Below are 24,522 nucleotides of genomic sequence, written 5' to 3'. Positions count from 1 at the left end.
ATGCAGCTGGTTGCTAATTCCTATCTGCGTTTTTGGAAAAATTCTGTCTTATCTTAGGATATATATTTAGCTATTACAGAACCATTCATTTCACAAGTTGGGAATCCTAAATTAAGGTGGCATAAACCCTGTCCTAAATTTGGAATTACTGCAAAAAAGGCAGCAGTACTGGCTCCAACTGTATGGTGACGCTTTAAATTTTGATAAATTCAGGTTAATTAATTCTGATTAATGATGAATTCAAATAATTGAGAAGAAAACTATCAGAAAAAGTGGGGCTGGGGTTTCCTCTCCTCCACCTACACAATTAGTGCCTCTGACTCCTTGTAGCTAAAATTGAACGCCCATATTTTTTTGTCCATGATTGCAAATGGGAGCTGTTGATATCTAAGCTCTGTTCAACTCGAGTAGCTTACCGGTACACTCCAATCAAAGATAGATGTAGGTCTACTCTTGTATACATGATAAACATAGATACAGGCATGACAGAACGAGTGCTGATTGACAAATTGAATTAACACGTATAGTTAAGATTTCTCAAGATGTGATAGGAGGTCTGAGAAAGGACAGGACACAGCCATGAGTTAAGAAATTGCTTCTGTAATAGGAAGATACGACTTTAATGTCTTTGATACTTAAAACCCAGTTTGTAGGATTCAGCAGATTAGGATTTAGCGGGTATGGTATGTAATATTCATATTTATGTTTTCATTAGTTTATAATCACCGGAAAAAGAATTCTTGTGTTTTTGTTATATTAGATTGAGCTGTCAGCCATGTTGTTTTACACTAGGCCTGAACAAACAAATCAAACACTGGCTCTAGACAGGGCCATTCCTGTTTTTGCCTTTCTGTATCTGCTACCTTTCTTTTCCTACACGTTCGGCACATGGGAGAAGTTTTAGCTCTGTAAGGTCACTGCTAGATGCCACTAAATCTTAGACACTAGACATTTAAATTAAGATAGGACAAGTTAAGATATTTTTCTGTAATGAAACCCCCAGCTCTTTCCTTACATTTGGCTCTATATGTCACGAAGGTAGAGCTGCTTTAAACTGTTGCCACAGTTTTTGTCTCAGCAGCTGAGCTGCAGTGACATCTCATCTTAGGCAGCTGTTTGGTGCGGACGAGATAACACATTGGCTGTACGAAACTGCTCAGAGAGAGAGCTGTGTAGGTTATACCGCTGAGGAATGAGAAGGGTGTGAAAAACCCAGGACCAAACTTTTTAACCAGGGACTCGATGACTGGGGGGAGGTAGTGGATGTTGACCAGCACTAACGCAGTCAGCACTGTGTTAAATGCTCTCTTTTTTACGGGATGGACCTCCTTCTTGTTGGGTCCTGATTGGCGGAGGGACTTGAGAACCAGGATGTTGCAGGTTGATATGGTTACACTGGCACCGCTCAGGATCACCATTGTCACATTCCACTTGTAAGTTGCAGAGACCTTCACCAGGCCACAACCTGCAGCGGTTATGGCACTCACCACCAAGCACAACGACAGTCGCACTCTAGGATCCTTCAGCCGTAGGAAGACCAGCGGGTGGCAGACGGCCATGTAGCTATCCAAACCCAAAATGCAGAGCAAAATTGGCCCTCCAGTTTGATTCAAACCCCATGACAGGAAGTTAGAGGCCTCCAGTGTTTGATTGCACAGGAAGCAGATGTATTCGATGAGGACTAGTAAGCAAAACAGCATGTCGAATAGTGCCAGGTTGAGTATGAAGATCTCTGAGGTGGAGCAGATACCAGGTTTGCCCAGCAGGAGGCGTATGACCAGACAATTGGCTAGAAACCCAAATGGTGGCACTGCAACCACAGTGGGCAGGAAGTACCAGACAAGGGAACCAAAGCCATTGCTTGTGTTGTTCTGATTGATGCCTCTGTTACTCCCAAAGTTTTCCATCACTGTGGCTGAGTTGAGGTGCTGTCTGTGTTGAATGTCTGTCAAAAGAGAGGATATTTTGACAACATGGAACTTCCATTTAAAGATCTACTGCTCTGTATTTTATAATAAAGCTGTAGTTGGTAACTTTTATGAAAATAACTTTTTTCATATTTGCTGAAACTGTCATATTGGGCACTTTTCTTCCTCCATACACGCCATATCCTGTCCCGCTCCTGCCAGTTAACCACGGCCACCTCATCAGGCTAACGCCGCTCACCTGTGGATCATTATCCCATCACTGTCACTATAAAGATGCCTGCTTACATGCAAGACTTTTCAGCGTTTGTTTCGACCCTGTCCGTCCCTGACTCTCCTGCTTTGTCTGCTCCCTGGTAAACCACTCTGCCTTCTGTTTTCGACCACAAGCTCTGCTGCTGCCTTCCTAGTTCCTGTTTCCTGCAGCTGTCAAGATTCTGTTACTTTATTTGTTTATTTCTCTCCTCAAAAGTTTTCAGATACATATTTTAGTACACTGTTTAGCTGTAAAATAAGAAAGTTTGTGACTCGGCTGACATGTTGAAAACAGTCAAGCCAAAACGAAGCACTGCCCACCGGCCAGAGCAGCCTTTCTAATTTTACAGCTCACCAGTACACAAAATATGTTAGTGAGAACATCTCAGGGGGAAAGGCAATGCAGTTACAGAATCTCGATTCATATTTCATCAGCGGTGCATAGTTTGACAGTTTGACCGCAGTTCACAAGCAGTGACTGACAATGTGTTAAAGACCCCTGGGCTCTGATTGGTTGTTTTCCTTTAGCTGTAGTAGATTCTAGCAAATGCCATTAGAAGCACTATGGAGAAGGAACTTTTTTTCCAGTCTACTACTTTCAGGATACAGCGGCTACGGTTACATGATGGCTTCTCATTCAGAATGAAATAAATCTGAATGAAATCATTCGGAATTGAAGTTTTTCCAGGTAGTTTACATGAGAAATATTAATTCCGAATGAGGGTTCAATCTCCTTTATTCGGGTCCGTGCAAGGTTTGGGGCAGAGAAGGTTTCTGATTGGATAGGGGGCGTGGTGGATGTTACGTGTTTACGTTTACCGGAAGAAAACACTGTAGTCCTCGCTCTGGATAACAAGATGCTTGACGACGCCGTTCTTAGTGCCTTTTTCTGGCTTGTTGTGCTTATATTCTTGAAGCAGCAGTACGACAACAACCTTGTTCTGCTAATGCTTCATCTGTTGAGGAGGAGAAGGGAGGTAGAAGGTCGAAGAAGGGAGATAGAAGACCGTGCTGTGGCGTATGGAAACCAGTGAGTGCAACGAGTCCGACTGCTCTATCTCAGCCCATTGCTATGCACGCTATATACGTCATCGCGCCAGAAGGTCAAGGAAACGAGCATGCGCAGAAAGAACGGAATGAACTTAAAGAGGAATGAGCGTTTACATGCACACAAAATTCTTTCATTCGGAATGACAAACGGAATAAACCATCGGAATGACCGTTTACATGACCACTTTTAATCGGAATGGCCTTTCATTCAAGTGGAATTAAACTGTCCACGTAAACGTACTGAGTGACAGTAAATATCACAAAACAATATTTTTTATAGAAGTCACCAACTACAGCTTTAAACCTGCAATAATTGAAAGGTTTGTTTTGGCCACTTGGGGGCAGCACAACAGGCTGAACATGACGCTGACATATTATCGACTGATAACGATGATATGGCGAACATGTTATCAAAAAGCTGACATGGAGCAACTTGAGCATTCATTCGAAGTCATGTTTCCGGTCACTGTCTAAAATTCACACTCATTTCAGTTCTGTTTTGTTTTCCACCAAGTCCTCTGGGGAATATCTGTCTCTTTAGCTACTTAATGCTCAACTATGTTCACTAGCGCTTTGTCTGCCATTTGGTGCTGGGCAGGTAAAGTACAGTCAGTACACTATACAACTTTTGCACCTTTTTAAATAAGAAAAAAAGGTGAGACACATATATTAGTAAGCTAATACTGCCTTTGGATTAAATATAACATAGAAACCAGTCAGATGTCCACCTCCCTGACAGCTACAAATATATTAGAATCTGCATTGTAGCTGTCCATGATTAAGTTTTAGACCTTGGGAGCTGCTGTTACCAAAATATTATCTAGTATACACGCTTGCCTTGCAGTGTCATGTCAAAATATCTGCAGTGAAAACAGTTCGGTCTGCTACTGTTGCACTTAAGCTGCTGCATGTTGATCATCTTGATCAGTAGAACAACAGATGTTGTGTAAGGGGATGATGATGTTTATTCACTTACCCTCTGCAGTTATCTTTCTTTGAGTAAGGATTCAAATTTGATCCTTCAACTATCAGGTCTCCAACACCTCCACACAATGCTCCCTTCACATTCAAAAAACAAAATCCTGCTCTTTTTTATTTGCTGCCACAGATAAACACATTTTGACTTGTCTCCACAACACTTTGCTTTACTTTGCATATTACAATTTTCTTATGCCAGGTGTTCTTTTGCACTGTCTAGCTCACAGCAAGATACAAATTCACTCTATTGGCACACGTTCACAATATTATTGTTATCATAGTGCTGTTTTCATAGCTATGGGAGAGTTTCCACTGTTAAACGTGGTTATGCCACAGTATGTTTTTATAATATTTAAGCATACATATTGTGAGTCCAGCTTGTCATTCGCTCAGGTTACAAAATCTCTTTTTTAATACTTTTTATTTATTCATTTTCTTTCTGATTGATGCTTTCAACCAGATACATCTTTACATAATCAACATAAAGCAAAACAAGCAGAATGAAATCGTATAAAAAAACAAACAAAAAAATTGCCCGTGCAGAAAGTCCCTTCTTCTTTCTTTCCTACTCCTCTCTCCCTCTTCTCTCATCCTCCCATCCCTATCTTACCATCTCCCCTTCTCCTCTTTCTGTCCCCTTTTCCTCCCTCCTTTCCTCTCTTTTTTCTCTCCATTCCCCCATTCTTTTTCTTCTCTTCTCCCTTTCCTTCTTCTTTCTTCTCTCCCTTCCCACGAGGAAAGACAAAAGGTATGATAAATACACATGCATATCCATCACTACTTCTCGTCCCGTCCATAAATAAATACACATCACCCTTCGTCCAAGTATAGAGGCCCTTTTTTTTCTCCTTTCCTATCCTTTTCCTTTTTCTTTTTTACTTCTCTTTCCTGCTTTTTTCCCCTTTTCATTTTGGTTTCTCATATTATATCAGTCTTTGTGATCTTCTCCCACCTAGACTCAAACAGTTCACCTAAATGCCTTATCTTAGGAGTTATTCTTTCCATGATGTAAATACTATTGATTGGTTACAAAATCTCATGTGAACTGCAGTTTGTGTTGCCTTGTCCCGAGCCGGTGAGGACTCTGTATGACCATAATCAACTTAAGTCAGGGGGAATTCAACCCAATTAATTCTAAAGACTCCATTTTCATTGCATTATACTTTATGGGATAACAAAGTACTAATATTTTTTAAACACCTTATGTTGCTCCATTTAAATGTGTCAGTGCACAAATGCATTAAGAATAGAAGTTCTGTAAAAGTTAAACCCCCAAAAGGCAAAAAAAAGAGTTTGTTTAAAAATAGCACGTCTGTCATTTTCTGGTAAAGTCATCAGTACATTATGGCATGATGCAACAAAGGGAAAACACAACATAAATTATCTTTGCAATCCAAAAACATTACTAGCTATACATAGGATTTCTGTTAATGAAGTCAACAGTATACCATTTTAAAAGGTGAGCAAAGCAATAGTATGGTAATTTTATAAAGCTGGGTATTTAAGTGTATACAAAAAACAGTTCCTTCACAGCACCATCACTTTACCTTATAGAGACCAACAGTGTTCTTCACCAAGAGTCCCAGGATTCAGAGATCAGTACTGTGTGAACACAGACAACCTCCTGACAGAAACCAGGCTCTTCATGGTGATTTAATCCCTACATTTGAATACCCACAGTCAAAACTAACAGGTGCTATATCACGAGTATCTCCATGTTGAATGTATTTGTGGACTGATCTATGTAAATGCAATGTTGTATGTTTTATGGTATTTTTATTTATCAGCCAGTAGGACAGCATCAGCTGCATATGGTGATGCCTCTCTTGTCACCAAAGTGGACTCTTTCTGGGCTTTAGCTGCATCTTCACATCTTGTCTATTAGTTTAATAAACAATGGACTTAGTGATAGACAACTTAACCTTGATATGACGATAGAGAAGTTCTGCTGAAAGATGTTCTGGCTTCAAGTACACGGGTACGAAGTAGGAAAAAACAATTTCAAACCACAAATTCAATATAATATATATATATATATATATATAATATATAATAATTATATGTACTCTACTATTAATGTATTTTGCCAGTTATTTTCTGCCGTTTAACTTTATCCTTAATGACCTCTTCACTGCAGGTATACAACAAAAATGTCAACTTCAAAAACAACACTAGAACTGTTATCTTTACTGTTTTGTTTTTTTTTTAACATGCAAAAGCTGCAGATTTCTGCCTTAGAACAGTTTATAGGTTTTTTTTTTCTACGCGTGGACCCCACAAATGGGCATAGAATGCGTGGACCCCTCAAGGCAGGAAAAATTAGTATATGTGTGTGAGTGTGTGAAACCCCATGCACTTAGGTCATGTGGTGTTAGAAATCGTGTGCAACCACATAAATATCAAAATGAAACGCTCTGTGATTTTGAGTTGCACTTATATAAAGTTGAGTGACATGACGTGAGTGAGAGAGATTTAAAAAAGAATGCAGCCCAAGTAGAGATATCCTTTTAATCTCCAAAAAGTATGCATCCATTACCTCCCATATTACAACTTGATAGCATCCTTCACTAGACTTTGGATGTCTTTTAACAGCCCATTCCGCAAGAGAATGTTGGCACTGTACATTTCTGCAAACCACAGATTTTATGTTACATTTATCATATCATATCATATCCACAGAAAGTGACACAGTTATGATTACTCTATATGAGCTGACTTTGTCATCAGGAGGTGGCGGGCATGGTGTGGCACTGAGGGAAGATGACTGCCAAGCTCATTACCATTGTTCTAGACCAACAAATGACAAAATCAGTTGTTTTGTAGCAAAACATCCGTGGCATTTCCAGCCGTGATTGTGGCACCAAAACGGGGTATTTTAAGCCCAGACATGATCTTTTCCGAACCATAACCCAGTGCCTTCTATGTCTAAACCCAACCACATTTTAACCACAGCGTTATTAAATCATAGTACGTGCGTTTACATGGAGCCATGTATTCCTTTTGCATTCGGGTTGGAAGCCCTACCCGAATAGAAATGCTCCTTGTAAACACCTCAACCCGAATGAAAACAGCTAACCCGAAAGAAAATCTAATCGGGTGCACAGGGGTGGAATATTCCTTTTCAGAACACGAATGGAAGAATTTTTCTGTCTTGTATACACCTCCTACCCGATTACAGCCATTCCGTTCTTTCTGTCTATGCTCGTTTCCTTGCCCTTCTGGCGCGATGACGTAAACAGCGTGCATGGCAACGGGCTGAGATAGAGCAGTCGGACTCGTTGCACTCACCGGTTTCCATTCGCCACAGCACGGACCTCTATCTCCCTTCTTCGACCTTCTACCTCCCTTCTCCTCTGCAACAAATGAAGTATTAGCAGAACAAGGTTGTTGTCGTACTGCTGCTCCAAGAATATAAACAAGACAAGCCCGAAAAAGGCACTAAGAATGGCTTCGTCAAGCATCTTGTTATCCGGAGCGAGGACTACAGTGTTTTCTTCCGGTGCACATAAACACGTAGCATCCGCCCCCTATCCAATCAGAAACCTTCCCTGCCCCAAACCTTGAGCAGACCCAAATAAAGGCGATTAAACTGATCTCCCGTGTAAACCCTCATTCAGAATGAATATTTCTCATGTAAACTACCTGGAAAGACTTTAATTCCAAATGATTTCATTCAGATTTATTTCATTCCGAATGAAAAGCCATCATGTAACCGCACCCAATGTTTCAACTTATCAGCTACATAGTAACGTACAGTTATATATCTATGGTTTGTAAATGCCCATGTATTCCAAACTCCACACCCCGTCATACAGGCTGAGTAGAACTGCTCACGAGCAAACTGATCATGTGTAGATCTGTTGGTTGTGTAATAAAAAATGTTATGAAACACACACAGCATTATTTATCTAAGTGGGTGTTTGTCGTGACTTTGCAAGCTTGTATTCCCAACAGGATTTTTCTCAACACTTAACACTGAGCACATTAGTAACACATTGCATTGGATTTCTCAGTTATGCTTACCTTGCATCACCTGTTTACTGAGCTGTGTACAGTTGCATCAGTGAGAACAAATGTTCAGCTGCAATGCTGCTGCAGGTACAAATTACCCACAGAAACAGACCTGAGATCAGATTACCCTTTTAACATAGACCCCAAATGAGAAAAATTAAAAAGCGTCCGCAGGCCAGCAGCTTGTGGAAACACAAAGACTGATATCTTTATTATGCAACAACTGGGAGTATATTCAGTGCATATCAACTCAAACACATTCTTGCCACATAAAAGGGAAATTTAAAGGAGGATACAAACAAAAACATTATATTCCTCAGGCTGGTTCAGCACTCAGGGAGCCCTGAAGGCAAAGAGTCCCCTTCACACATGGATTACTCAAAGTCTAGAGAATACGACATTAATATTTGGCCCTGTGTTACGGCCCTTGATGGAGCCCAGGGGATGGAGGGCGTAACACAATGAAAAGAACCGGGATGAAAAGGATAAGAGGAAAACGGATGGTATAAACTTAGGGATTTATTTATTATAGACAAAAAAATAGGCCGATCTGCCTAAACAGGGCAACAAAACACAACGGATATTACCAGACAGTCAAGCCACCTACAAAATAGTGCTGAATAACACACTCTTCACCAAAAGAGTAATCTTACTGACAACCGGCACACAACCGCCTCTAGAAGTGGTCAAGGAATACACACAGCTCACCAAGTGGCTGTCTCGGGAGACTCCAAAAGGGAAAACCTGCCTCTCTGTGAACATTTTTATGCTGCCCCAGGGCCTGATGGGTAGCGGCTCACAGGTGTGAGTAGTTACCAGCCATTTGCAGTAGGAGGGGAGGGGCCAAACCTGGAGACAGCAGAGAAAAGAAAAAACAACCATCCACATACACACACACACACGGCCCTGCAGCCGTAACACCCTGCAGCATATATAACTCTACCTCTGTATGGGAATAATGCCAACCCTAATCCCGCCCCTTTGAACGTTTCCAAGCGATCCAATCACTGAAGATGTCTCAGCAACTCTGTTTTGCATTACTGTCCAATCACGGCATCAGTTGGACACCACAGGCCATTGTCCCTCAGACTGGACCAATCCAACAATGGCTTCAGTCCCTGTGGAGTGTGTTTATAAGCTGCTGGCCACGGTGATCTGGTGCTACATGCAAAAAAGTTCAGCAGCAAGTGAAGAAGACCAGGACTGCAGGACACCGAACTCTGTTAAGGTAAGACTGGTTTCATTGGAAAGGCCTCTGTGAGTTGGTCTGTATGGTGCAAGCAAAGACATAAATGTTGCTGTGATTTGACTGTAAAGTTTCTACTTTGAAATAATGTGACTGGCACTGAAATGTGGATCATCGAAACTAACTTTACTCTCCTCTCTTTCTCATAGCATCCTCCTTCTGCCATCAAAACTTCTTCCCCAAGATGTTCAACACGACTCAGAACCCCATCACCAATCTCTACATAAACTCTACCACCCCTGGTGGCCCCAGTGGACCTCCACCATGGTACCAGTTCCCAGTATGCGCCGTGGCTCCTTACGGCTTTATTTTCTACTTTGGGGTCAAGGTGTTCAACCTGGCAGTGGGGACGCCCTGTAACGTCCTGGTCATCTGGCAGATCGCCACCAAGAAAAGTGACAGTTCCACCTCTGACATCTTCATCTTCAACCTGGCCATCTTGGATGCCTACTTCTGCCTAATGACGCCCATAGAGATGGCCAACCGGCTGCTGCTGGGTGACAGTCGCATTTGGTACTTTCAGAGGTTCGCGTATGGGGTCAAGGACGTAGCACCACTCTTTCTGGTGAGTTTTTAATACTGTACACAAGAGTGGTGCTAGATCCCTCCATCCTTAGCAAAAGGCCAAAATATAAGAACGGCCACATTGTATTTGATGTTCAGCCTTTCTAAGATCCTTCAGCCTTTTGGAAATTACAGTAAAAACAGCCTTTCTTAACCTGTTGCCTGTGATAATACAGGGTCCTGTGCAGCTCTATACATGTGGCTGGGGACTAATATATACAAATGATTTTTTTTTTTTTGGTTGCATTTAATGCAGAAAGATCAGAAATACAGCGGGACTAAGGTAAAAGCAAAGAGGGGTGCAAGTTAGATGTGGTATTTGCTCATAATCCGGTCATCTCACTTGCAATGCATTGGTTAAATTCATATACAGTTGCTGCCACCATCATCTCATTACCCCCATGACAATTGTCTCATTTATTTTTCTAAATTTGCATTTTGTGATTTAATGCTATTGTATTTTAGATGCATGCATGTTATAAAAACATTTTTGACAGATTGCTTCGAGGAAGGATTGGACATTCATACTTTGTAATTTAATTATTCATCACAATTTTTGGGCTCACATCAGCCTTGCTCCCTGTGAAGCTTGAAGTGTCATTAACATGTGTTATTCAGTGAAAGAGGCACTCAAAAGTGCAAGTTCAAGTTTACTTTATTCAAAATTTCTGCCTATTGGTGTCCATTTTCAGGGCTAATTAGTTGAGTATGAGTACTTAAAAAATGTGAACCTGAACATTGGCCAGATCATATTCTAACATGATATTCCTTCACTGATCTGCTGTTCCAGGTGTGTATCTGCCTAGACCGCTACATTGCCGTGGTCCACCCTGTACTGTTCACCGGTATCCGAGACAACAAGATCCGCATTGGCATTTCTGTGGTAGTCTGGGGTCTCATCCTGGCTTACGGCCTCACCAAGTGCACCCTGGGTGTCATGAGCGTCAATGAGATCTTCAGCGGTGTCATCCTCTTTGCCTTTGCAGTCATGGTCTTCTGCAACATCTCCGTTATCTGGGTCCTTAGGCGTTCTGTGGCAGGAAAGGAGGAGATGCACCCGGTAAAGAAGAAGGCTTTCAAGATGGTGCTGATCATCCTGGCCATCATCGTGTCCAACTACCTGCCGCCTGTGGCACTCATGCCCTTTGTGTCGTACTACACATTCGTACAGTTCCGCTGCCAGATTAGCATCAGTGTGTTCTCCATCATGGATCTGAGCTGCAGCATCGAGCCTCTCCTCTACATCACAAAGATGGATCGTGTGGACGGCAAGTGCTGTGGATGGAATTCCTCTAAGAAGACGCAAGATGTCAAGGTGTGATCAAGCCTCTGATCATGAGTTAACCCCATCTTGGACATTTCTTCCCATGGATTTTTCCACTGTTACCATGGATACTGGACAAACTTCATATTTGGACAAAACTGACTTAACCATACATCTGACATTTTTACATCTGTTTTATCGTTAAAATATATTATGTCACAAAAAATTATATTTTCTGAAAAAGCAGCATAATAAATTTGCAGTAACATTTAAACAGAGCTAAAGCTAAAGCTAAACTGAAGTATCTGCACTCTGAAAAACAGCCAACTTAGACAGCTAGCAAGATTGAAGTATATAAGTGAAAGCTTGCTGGTGACATAACTAAAGCTTAGCCTTAACAAAAGCTTACACAAATTTTACTTACTTGTGTAAGCTGTATATTAGCCTATAATTAAAAATTTTAAGAATTTTGATTAACCTACATTCTTGTAATTCAGTGTAATTTAAAAACTAAATGTAGCAGTGGCTTAATCTACTCATGACAAATAAGTAATTCAGCTAATTTCTTGCTAAAGCTAACTAACTATGAGCAGAAAAGCAGTAACTGCCATCGCAGCCTTTAGCTCAAATGGGATTCTTGCAATGTGGCGTTCTTAATTACTTTTAAATTACATATTTTAGATAGATACACTAAAACTGAAATACATATAATTCATACAACAAGACTGTAAATAATTATTGTATGTTTATTATCTCAAACTAGAAATGGACAAGAAAACTGGAACCATACATTTTCTTAGTAAGTTAGATATTGTAATCTCCCATGACATCCCTTGTGGAAAGAGTGTAGTATCGGATTAATTTTTAGGTATGTAGTAGGTTCTTACACAATGTTTTTGTGGGGTAGATATAAAATACCTAAAATTAAGATACTGGCTACAACTTCTCTATGTTCTGTGTTAGATAATAAAGCACAGCTACAAAGGTATCTGAGAGCACATAGAGCCCAAGTTTAACATCATCTGTAAACATCAGTTTTTTTCTTTTTCAACTCACATTTTACCCTTTATTTCAATGACCACCTTCACAAATGTAGCTTCAGCAGATCACATGCAGTCAAAAATGTATTTATTTTTCCCCCTTGTCTTCTAAGATATGCAATTGCTGTCTTTACATACACCTACAACCAGCAGAGGTATTGTAAGACATAGAAGAACTCATACTACACTGAGGCTGCTGGTTATGGTAAATTGGATACAAATTGAACCAAGGAAAGTTATTCCTGTAAGAGTTTTCTTTGCTCTCTACATCTTGTTGGCAACGGGTATTAGAAACACCCTTGTGTTAACAAACACATTTTGTCCACGCTAATGATAGCTTGGGGCAGTGCCTGTTTACAGTCAACTGATTAAGCACTTAGCCAGTCATTAATTAAGGCTCATAATCAGAAATACACTATGGGACCAATTAGCAACAGTTTAATGAGTAGGCATGCAGATCATGTAAGTGGTTAACGAAGTAAATATGTAGCAAACTGTAATTAATAAAGAAACACAAATATGCAGTGTAATGACTGTGTTAGCCAACATGATTTAAGTTACAACACTGCTACAAAAGAAGGTTTTGTTTGAGAGAAAGAATTTTAAAAATGATTTATATAATTCAAACTCAAAAATAAACAAACAAACAAAAAAATGTAACTTATGGTGGTTGACATTTTCTTTCTTTAGAATGGATATGTTGCATTTTTAAATAACAATGACTTTTAGAGTGCATAAAAATATCATTGTATGAAGAATGATCTCTGATACAGATAAACATAAACAAGTCTATATAGTGACGAAAACTTAATAAAGCAAATGTTTCCTAAAGTGTTTTTCATCTTACAGTATGTGTACAGTGTGAAAGGCCCTGAATATATATATATATATATATATATATATGTGTGTGTATGTATATCTATATATATATATATATTCAGGGCCTTTCACACTGTACACATACTGTAAGATGAAAAACACTTTAGGAAATATATATATATATATATATATATATATTTTTTTTTTTTTTTCTATAAAAACTCACTTTTATCAATGACTAAAACTGACCTCACAAGCTGGTTCCCTGAGTTGGCACTCTGTTATAAAAGCTTTAAGGATCCCTGGTATAGCATGTGATAAGATGTTAAAAAAATCTCATGAAAAATGTCAGAGTTGAAATGTCATAAAAACCTTACTAAAAATGTTGGAGTATAGTATGTCAGAATGATCTCATGAAACCTTCATAGTAAAACATGCCATGAAAATATCATTAAAAATATAATAGTGTAGTATGTCATAATAATGTATTGAAAATTGTCAAAATATAGCATCTCATAAAAATCTCATGAAAAATGTCATAGTTAGCATGTCGTCCAAAATTGTGAAAAAAAGTCATAGTATAGCATGTCGTCCGAAATCATGGAAAAATATAAAACTATAGCATGTCATCTGAAATTGTGAATAAAATGTCAAAGTATAGTATTTAATCCGAAATTGTGAAAAAGCATCATAGCATAGCATGTCGTCTGAAATCATGAAAAAACTTATAGTATAGCATGTCATCCGAAATTGTTAAAAAAAAAATCATAGCATAGCATGTCGTCTGAAATCATGAAAAAATGTCATAGCATAGTATGTTGTCTCAAATCATGAAAAAATGTCATAGTATAGCATGTCGTCCAAAATCATGATAAAAAATCATAGTATAGCATGTCTTTCCAAAGTGTGAAAAAAAAAAAATCATAGTAATGCATGTCACCCAAAATCATGAAAAAAAGTCATACTATAGCATGTCGTCTGAAATCGTGAAAAAACGTCATAGTATAGCATGTCGTCTGAAATTGCGAAAAAACTTCATAGTATAGCTTGTCGTTCAAAATCATTAAAAAAAGTCATTATAGTATGTCATCCAAAATAATGGAAAAAAAGTCATAGTATAGTATGTTGTCGGACATCATGAAAAAAAGTCAGTATAGTATAATTCATGAAAAATTCATTAAAAATGTCATAGTATTTTACGTCATTTGAAATTATGAAAAAAAGTCATAGTATATCATGTTGTCCTAAATAGTGAAAAAATGTGATAGTATAGCATGTCGTCCTAAATCGTGAAAAAATGTGATAGTATAGCATGTTGTCCGAAATATTGAAAATAAAACGTCAAAGTATAGCATATCATCCAAAATCATGAAAAAAAGTCAGAGTAAAGCATGTCGTCAGAAATCATAAAAAACAGTCATACTATAGCATGTTGTCCGAAATCGTGAAAAAAAGTCATAGTATAGCATGTCGTTCAAAATCATGACAAAAAGTCATAGTATAGCATGTCGCCCAAAATCATGATAAAACGTCATAGTATAGCATGTCATCTGAAATTATGAAAAAACATCATAGTATAGCATGTCATCTGAAATCATTAAAAAAAGTCACAGTATAGTATAATTCATGTAAAAAGTCATTAAAAATGTCATAATATTTTACGTCGTCTGAACTTCTGAAAAAAAGTCGTAGTCTAGCATATCCTCTGAAATCATGAAAAAAAGTCATAGCATAGCATGTCGCTAAAAATCATGAAAAAAAGGCATAGTATAGCATGTCGACCAAAATCATGAAAAAAAGGCATAGCATAGCATGTCGCCCAAAATCATGAAAAAAAGTCATAGTATAGCATGTCGTCCAAAATCATGAAAAAAAGGCATAGTATAGTATGTCGTCCAAAATAATGAAAAAAAGTCATAGTATAGCATGTCGCCCAAAATCATGAAAAAAAGGCATAGTATAGCATGTCATCTGAAATCATGAAAAAAAGGCATAGCATAGCATGTCGCTAAAAATCATGAAAAAAAGGCATAGTATAGCATGTCGTCCAAAATCATGAAAAAAAGGCATAGCATAGCATGTCGTCCAAAATAATGAAAAAAAGTCATAGTATAGCATGTCATCTGAAATCATGAAAAAAAGTCATAGTATAGCATGTCGTCTAAAATCATGAAAAAAGTCATAGTATAGCATGTTGTCCAAAATCATGAAAAAAAGGCATGGTATAGCATGTCGATCAAAATCATGAAAAAATGTCATAGTATAGCATGTCGTCCAAAATCATGAAGAAAAGGCATAGTATAGCATGTCGTCCAAAATCATGAAGAAAAGGCATAGTATAGCATGTCGTTCAAAATTATGAAAAAAAGTCATAGTATAGCATGTCATCCAAAATCATGAAAAAAAGGCATAGTATAGCATGTTGCCCAAAATCATGATAAAACGTCATAGTATAGCATGTTGCCCAAAATCATGAAGAAAAGGCATAGTATAGCATGTCGTTCAAAATTATGAAAAAAAGTCATAGTATAGCATGTCATCCAAAATCATGAAAAAACATGTTGTCCGAAATCATGAAAAAAAGTCATAGTATAGTATGTCGTCCAAAATCATGAAAAAAGTCATAGTATAGCATGTCGTCCAAAATCATGAAAAAACGTCATAGTATAGCATTTCATCTGAAATCATGAAAAAATGGCATAGTATCGCATGTTGTCCAAAATCATGAAAAGAAGTCATAGTATAGTATGTCGCCCAAAATCATCATAAAACGTCATAGCATAGCATAGCATGTTGTCCAAAATCATGAAAAAATGTCAAAGTATAGCATTTCATCTGAAATCATGAAAAAATGTCATAGTATAGCATGTCGTCCGAAATCATGAAAAAAGTCATAGTATAGCATGTCGTCCAAAATCATGAAAAAACATCATAGTATAGCATTTCATCTGAAATCATGAAAAAATGGCATAGTATCGCATGTTGTCCAAAATCATGAAAAAACGTGACAGTATAGCATGTCGTCCAAAATAATGAAAAACATCATAGTATAGCATGTTGTCCGAAATCATGAAAAAAAGGCATAGTATAGCATGTCGTCCGAAATCATGAAAAAAGTCATAGTATAGCATGTCGTCCAAAATCATGAAAAATGTCATAGTATAGCATTTCATCTGAAATCATGAAAAAATGTCATAGTATAGCATAATTCATGAAAAATTCTTTAAAAATGTCATAGTGTAGTATGCCGAAATGAAATTGAGAAAAAAAGTCATAGTATACCATGTTGTTCGAAATAGTTGAAAAATATCATAGTACAGTGTCATCCAAAATCATGAAAAAAAAGCCATAGTATAGTATGTCGTCTGAAATCGTGAGAAAACGTCATAGTATAGCATAATGCATGAAAATTTCATTAAAAATGTCAGTATAGTATGTCGTGAAAATCTAATGAAAAATGTCATAGTATAGTATGTCATCAAAATTTCATTAAAAACGTCATAGTTGCGTATAAAGTACATACTTAGACACAAACGCATACCTGCTTATTTTAATGATATTCCCTCTTGTGGTGAAACCAACTAGCTACACTTACAGAAACAATAAAATTTCCACTTTGCCAGTTGTGACCAAGATCATTTCCAGAGGTTGAGGATTCCCCCAGTTTCAAAAATTAGTCTCCTTCTTCCACATTGTGAGAATCTTGATGGTTCAGTGGGTTAATGTGTGGCCAATTCAGTATGCATTTTAGGAGCCAAAGGGTTGATGGTTCAAATCCCATCTTTGAGCAACATAAGCACACACATGCAGGGCTTCGACATTTTAAAATTCTGCCACATCTTTCAAATATTACAAGTTTTATTCAGCTTTTTTATTGCACAAAAATACTGACACAGAAATGCATTTCAGTTCATTTTCAATCAACTTCGTAGATTTGATCATTGATGACACCTGGAGCTGTGTCTGATTGGTTTGTTTTTCAGGAGTGGAGATTTATGACATCACTACTAACACCAATACTACTACTACTTCTTCTGCAGTCACTGTATGTTGCAGTGGATTCAATCTGCTAGTATGATCAGTGTCAGAGTGGACAGTGTTTCTGGCTGTTTCCTGGGAGACAAAACTTCAGTTACACAAATAGGAGAGTTGAATTTATTATTTACCAAGAAAATCAAAGGTTATACAACAGCAACAGTAGTCGTCACTGTACGACAGAATGGAGATTCATGTCACAATACTGTGTTTCACAATGGCAGTTTGTTTAATCATTTTTTGGTTAATTTTCAAACTTAATTCCAACAGATAAAGTGGGCTGGTGCAAAGCAGCGAACCTGTAAAAGAAAAAATGGGGTACATTACTGATTCTGACAGTGAAAATGATTGCAATGGCTACGTGAAACAGTCTTTGTGGAATGACATTTAATTCTGAAGGTGTTTCTGTTACCTGACACACTTCTTGCTAATTCCTAATTAAGGCACCGAATAATTCTTCTCACAGCTAAAAGTAACTATTAGGAGTTAAGCACATGAGTAACAGTATTAACAGTATTAAATCTGTGTAATTTTGATGTGTAGTTCCTTCAGACTCTCAGGGCTGGCTTCAGGTCCATCTTCTGAGGTCACATAACCAGGATAAGTGGGGTAAAACTGGGGAGGTGGTGGTGGTTTAGTGCCACCATCTGCTGTCCCTGATGATGAGGGTAGGAACAGTGGTATCAACTTGGCGTGAGCATAGTCAATCTCAAAACCCTCAAAGATAAGCCCCACCCCCCAGGCCCCCAAACCCCCTTCAAGAAGCCTCGACGCCTTCAGGGTTGCCAGCACCAGTCCCTCATAGTCCTCTTTTTCCAGTCTGAATATATCAGAGGTCAAAGGTCGGCGTGGGACCAGCACAGTAAAGCCAGGTGAGTTCGGGAATGGAGTGAGAAAGGCCACATGACCTTCGTCTTCCCACACCCGCCACTGCTGCTCCTCCCCACGAACGATGCGTGAAAACAGGCCAGGGTGAGCTGGATCGTCCCCCAGGAAAGTCAGATTGGGCGGAGCGTCTGGCGATGGGAGCTTGGCTCGAATCTTGCTTTGGATTTCAGTTAGGCTGGAGTCACTCCATCGGGGAGCGGTCTTGGAGGTGCAGTACCCCGGGTCCTGGGCATTGTGCTCTTCATCTCCTGCCAAGTGAGGCCGCCACTCTGCATCTAGACCATGTAGAGGGAGGATACGAATCTGTGGAAATGAAAATAAATGTATATTTAATTACGAATATTAAATAAATTACCAAAATTTACTGTGGTCACTCTGTCAAATGCAGCATAAGTTGGGCTAAACTGGATGTTTTTGATGAAAAGTAATTAATAATGACTGTAGTACACTGTAAATATGACTTCCTTACTCTTGTCTTCCCTCAAGTAAACTAGAATTACTGTGTTGTGGTTGTTTGTCTCCATGAATCAGTCAAGTTGCAGTTACAGTTAACATCCATGTCTGTCCAGACTCATATGTAACCATAACAGAGGACAATGCTTCAGATACGGATGTTTCAAGATGGGCATCCAAGATTAGTGTCACCAAATCAGTATTTGATCAAATGTGTCCCTTTCTGTTCCTGAGTTCTAACATCTAATAAAGTGAAAATGTAAAAATGTTTTTGCAAAATATTATGATGTCACTGTGAAGCTGACCTTTGACCTTTTGGATATAAAGTGTCATCACTTCATTGTTTTATCCTATTAGACATTTGTGTGAAATTTTGTCATGATTAGCATACAAATTCTTGAGTTATGGCCAAAAATGGTTTGGCTGGTCACAGTGACCTTGACCTTTGAGCACAAAATTCAAATCGGTTCATCCTTGACTCTACGTGAACGTTTGTGCCAAATGTGAAGAAATCCCCACAAGGTGTTCTTGAGGGGATTTCACACTCACAAAAATCAGACATGTCAGGTCACAGAGACCTTGACCTCTGACCACCAAAATCTAACGAGTGCCTCGTTGAGTCCTGGTGGACGTTTGTACCAAATTTAAAGAATATCCCTCAAGGCATTCTTCAGATATCATGATAACGAGAATGGGACAGACAACTCAAAAACATAACGGCTCTGGCCATGGCTATCACCAATATGGAGGCACTAAATTTTCATCGGTTCATCCTTGAGTCCAAGTGGACGTTTGTGCCACATTTAAATCAATTCCCTCCAGGTGTTCTTGAGATATCACACTAACAAGAATGAGACAAACCAGGTCACAGAGACCTTGACCTTTGACCACCAAAATCTACTAAGTTCATCATTAAATTCTAGAGGACATTTCTGCTAAATTGAACAAAAAGATCGCTCAAGGTGCTCTTAAGATATAATGATCACGAGAATGGGACGGACAACTCAACCCATAATGTCTCTGGCCATGGCTATCATCAACGCGGAGGCATAAAAATAAATGTTCTTTTTTTAGTTCCCAATTTACTTATCCATTGAGAGAAACCCCAAATATGGAAATGATGAGTGTGTCTACAAAATGACCAAATAAATCATCACATTTTTTTCCCACATAACTCCTCTTTAAGTAAACTTTAATTTTATTTATGTCCATGTTGCAAACTCATATTTGCTTTTTTTGTTCTCACAAGTGTTATTATTATTATTATTATTATCATAATTAGTAAAAACTACCCAATTATCTCATGAGGCTTTAGGAGCACACCTATATGTCTGAGACTCATGGGACATAAAACATAAAGTTCAATGCCAGCAACATGTTACTGGCATGTAGCTTAATTCCTTAATTCCTAAATTAACTCTTTCCATGTCCTGGTTGCAATGTACAGTTAGTCTATCCACTGGTCAAACGAAACCCTCACCTGGGCCGGTGTGTCTCTGTGGGGCCTGCTGACCAGTGCACACCTCCGTACACCCAACCTGTCACACAGCAGCTCTGCGACCGCTCTCGCCCCCAACAGCCAGGATAAGTACTCCTGCTTCTCCAGGTGGAAGATGCTGCCTCCGACCCTGCCAGGTGTGCTGTGCTCCAGGATAACAGAGCCTGGGGTCCAGGGCAGAGGGTGGAGGTAGGCTACCAGCCCCTCTGACTCCCAGATCACATGACGGGACAGAGTGGAGGACATTCTGTGAAGTCAGTAGGGAGAGGAGGGGATGGAGGAAACAGGGAAAATATGAGGGGAATTTTTAATTTATCAAATCCATTAAAAGTGCAAATTAGAAGACATTTACATCATGACATTATGATGATCTATGTAGAAAGATTAGGACACTGAAAAGAAGATAATATTTAAAAAAAAAGAAAGAATTGAATATAAAGAAGTCACAAGTCATATCAAATTATTAACACATGGATGTTTTGAGCATTGATAAATCAAGGAAACAGAAAAGTGATGTAAATATTTGTGTTTTTCATAAGTCAGTTAGATTTTTAAATTTTACAGCTGTGGCGTATAAAACTATCTTTAATTTACAAAACCAATCCTACTTTATGCAACTTCATACTCCTACTCTACAGCCTTTCAGAGTAAAATACAATACTGCACTACATTTATTTGACTTTTCAGATTGTAAATGTAGGCCTATATATTCACATGCAAAATGTCATCTCATAAAATATTCAAAAAAAATTCAGCTCCACCTCAACTAACTACAATAGTACAATGCTACTTATACGTGAACATATCAGTAATAATAATCCACTACCACAATGTAAAATAATTTAATACTCACAGGGGCCATTTTTCTGCATTACAAGTGCTTTTACTTATAATACTTTTTTTTTTTTTTTTTTTTTAACGAAAACTTCAATACTTTTACTTAAGTAAAATTATAAATCTGGGACTTCTAAGAGTATTTTTACAGTGTGGTATTAACGCAAGTAGTGAATCTCAATAATTCTTTTACCACTGATCTATGGTGGTACACACGACCGCTTTAGAAGAAAGTTTTATATTTATGTAAATTATTTTAAAAAATAATTTTTTTGTTTGTTTTGTTTTTGTGATCAAATCTTTATTTGGTTTCTTGGCAAAACATTAATAATAAATCATATATACATAGCCGCATCTCATCCATATGTGTCAATTTTGTTTTACAGATTTGTGGTTATTGAAACTCCAGAAGGAAAAACTGACCTATTCTCTAACCCTCCCCATCCCAGCTGGCTTAGGATGATCTGTGTTAGTGACGAGAGAAGGAAAAAATAAATAAATACATACAGGGATACAGGAATAAGTAAGACCAGAAAATGAATAACTACAAAAAAAAAAGAAAACCTAAAAAAAGTTGTAGTTCCTGATGTAGATAATTTCTTTTCCTCCTGAGACCCCGTGTCCTCATTTGGGGACATCACATTTTGGGTTTTCTGGACCTCATAATTCATTCTGCTTATCTTAGGCCTGTTGTCCTCGTTCGTGGACACTTTTTTTGTGCCATTTATTAGTAGTAAAACCACAATACACTAATCCATGTAAAAACAAGATGGCAGCCATCTCTGCCAAGTCAGTCTGCAGCCGAACCTAAAACTAAAGTGGACAAGATCTAAAACCTGATCAAATTTATTGGTTGAAACTTGTTTATTTCAGATTAATAACATTTGTAATTTGATATAGCAACAAATTTTAACAATTTAAGCCACAGTAACAAGCTGAGACACTGTTAATTATAAAGTACTTGTTTGAGGACATTGGGATTTTATTGTTGTCTTGTTTGTGAACATTGGGACTTAATTATCGTCTTGTTTTGAGATATTGGGACTTTATTATCATTGACAATGTTTAGTTATTATACTTATCAGGTCCTACTGATCCCAAAAAGCTAGGAGACATTAAAAATGCACACCAAACAAAAGTTAGGATCTCAGGAGATTATAGTTGTTTCCATTTTAAAGCTGATTTGTCATTCCTAAAATATAAACACACTATTTCAAGGTTTAAGTGTTTGTTTTTTGTAATAATCCATTGTATAAAATCTCAAAATACAAAATTCAATCATCCATTAGTGCACAAACCAACAGTGTATGACATATTACATCATCACCATGTGACTGTTTGACTGAGCGAGGGCTGGTGAAATATTTACATATAATTAGTCAAAGAGAAAACCTGTTTTTTCTTCAATCTATCACCGTTAGCTACCATATTATGACCTCAGGTTGGACGGTTACATGTCAGAGGTTGAAAAAAATAAAACTAAAAAGGTTTTAAATGTAACTTGGGCTTAGTTCACTAACTTTGCTCTAACGTTATGTGATAGTCTGTCGACTTCTAAAAGGTCAAACTGCACTGAAAACTGACAGACGATTAACTGACATGTATGCCGATTTAGTCTGTAGATCGCAGTGAAACAAACAACAGTCTAAATTATGATGTTAATAAAGTTTTCACTGTGAAAAACACGTCTCTATCACAAAACACCTGTTTTTCCAATGGAGTTTGGTTTGTCTGACAGCCTGTCACAACAGAAACCGACGCGAGCAGAGGGCATTTGAACGTTAGAAAGTCACATAAATTGCTCAGACCCACCTTCTAATAATGAACCTTGTTAACAGCATAAAGTAACGGAGGAGTTCGTGCTTCAACCGACCTGTTTTCTGCTTCTCTCGGCGAGTAGTAAAAGGTCGCGTAATAAGCACACACAGCGGTCAGTACAGAGACAGCGGTCCCGCCTCGCCACATCCGTCAGAGCACACAGAAACGAAACCGGCACATTTAAAATGCACTAAAAGAAAATGGAAAACACTCAAAACCAGAACTGCATCGGCTCATGACTCCAACTTCCTGCCGCTTGACAACACAGAGCATGTTTTCTTCCTCGTTATATCCGTTGGAGTTTGGTGAACCAGCTTAAAGGTGCATTACCGCCATCTGCTGGACTGCAGCAGGAAAAACACTGCTACAACTAAACCTGATTTTTAAGTAGCCAAGCTAATTAAATGACATTTCTATCTATCTATCTATCTATCTATCTATCTATCTATCTATCATTATCATTATTTATTTATTTTGTTATTGCCACATTTGGTGTATAATGTCGATTTGTTTATGTACTATGTTGTATGTTGTATTTATGGCTGCGGTATGGGCGTAGAGCCCAAGACAAATTTCCCTGTCGCACAATAAAGTTAATCTTAATCTCTTGATCTTGATTTCTCAATGTAAAGTAGCCCATAGATTCTACATCTATTGGAAACAGGCCTGCAAATTCTGGCTGTTTAGTGGAACTATGTTTGTAATTCAGTTGGATCTTTGCCTCTTTTATGAGACGTTTGATTCTTTGAACAGATAATCCCGTTGTTTCCAACACTGAGTTTAAATAGAAACTGCACAGGTATGAGGGAATTAACTAGCTGTGGATATTTGAGACAATGATGTTGAACACTTGTGATAAAGGTCCAGGAGGACCAAAATGTCAGTGTTATTAGTAAATTGTGAAGCTGAGAAAGAGCAGTGTGCGGGATTTTCTGTTCAAAGACTCAAGTGATATTTTCCAATGCACCTGCATCTGAGACAGTTGGATGTGCGAATACTTTCTTCAAACAAATTAGATGTTTGATTGAAACAACTTAACTTTCATATATATGAAACACCTTTAACATAATGCCTAACAATTTTCTTTAAAAAACAACAACAACAAAAACAAAAACATCAATCGGTACTCAAACCCACAGTGACAGATCTGTAAGCCCCCAGAGCCCATTAAAGGTCCAGTGTGTAGGATTTAGAAATGGAATGTAATATAATTATTATGTTTTCTTTAGTATAATCACCCAAAAATAAGCGTTGTTGTGTTTTTATTAGGGATGCACGATATTGGATTTTTTGCCGATATCCGATATGCCAATATGTAACAACTTATTTTGCAGATAACTGATACTGATATCAACATATCCACTTTTTTCCCTACCTAATTTAAGTGCTTATCAAGTCTCTTCTGTAGTGGAATTATTATAATTAACATAGTTTTTAAAAGCATTTTGGCCAATTCTAATAGTCGCCTTTAAAATGACACGTTGCAGAAAGTGGACAAAAATAATAATAAAACTTTAAAATCTGATCAACTGAACAGTTCAATACATCTAAAGGCGCTGACTACTATGAACAAATCAACAAGTCTGCCTCCATGTCACAGTGTCACTTTGACCTGTGTCAACACAGCTTATATTCATGTGACAGGCTGACACTGCTCTCCCAAAGTGTGCCATAGTGTTCTGTCAAAAGGTTATGACATCTTCAAAGTCAAGACAGACAAGCTTTCGACTCTCCAACAACAAATATTGATAGTGATGACGTCAAGCAGGGACTCTGGTTTAGGGCTTTTTTTTAAATCTACCATATTAGCCCCCTGTGTTGGAACATAAAACCTTTGTTTGCAG

At 38.0% G+C, this 24,522-nt stretch overlaps 2 protein-coding genes across 3 annotated transcripts; one reads left to right on the top strand and one right to left on the bottom strand.

Moving 5' to 3' along the window:
• The first annotated feature begins 9,649 nt into the window (after window positions 1-9,649).
• Window positions 9,650-11,350, top strand: LOC126390670 (G-protein coupled receptor 4). The gene is made up of 2 exons (XM_050045073.1): window positions 9,650-10,030; window positions 10,820-11,350. Exons 1-2 carry the CDS (start codon window positions 9,650-9,652, stop codon window positions 11,348-11,350), a joined length of 912 nt encoding a protein of 303 aa, XP_049901030.1.
• A 5,946-nt stretch (window positions 11,351-17,296) lies between these two features.
• On the bottom strand, window positions 17,297-22,949 carry LOC126390837 (uncharacterized). Of its 2 annotated transcripts, none has more exons than XM_050045314.1 (3): window positions 22,734-22,949; window positions 20,009-20,273; window positions 17,297-18,378 (listed from the first exon to the last, which is right to left on the bottom strand). In XM_050045314.1, the coding sequence occupies exons 1-3, from the start codon at window positions 22,823-22,825 to the stop codon at window positions 17,704-17,706; spliced, it is 1,032 nt and encodes a 343-aa protein (XP_049901271.1). In that variant the 5' UTR covers window positions 22,826-22,949; the 3' UTR covers window positions 17,297-17,703. The 2 variants fall into 2 exon arrangements, with proteins under 2 accessions (XP_049901271.1, XP_049901272.1); XM_050045315.1 differs by having other exon boundaries at window positions 22,673-22,871.
• Window positions 22,950-24,522: the final 1,573 nt, after the last annotated feature.

Source organism: Epinephelus moara, chromosome 5, assembly GCF_006386435.1.
Source record: "Epinephelus moara isolate mb chromosome 5, YSFRI_EMoa_1.0, whole genome shotgun sequence".
Lineage (NCBI taxonomy): Eukaryota > Metazoa > Chordata > Actinopteri > Perciformes > Serranidae > Epinephelus > Epinephelus moara.
This window is presented reverse-complemented; position numbering and strand designations above follow the sequence as displayed.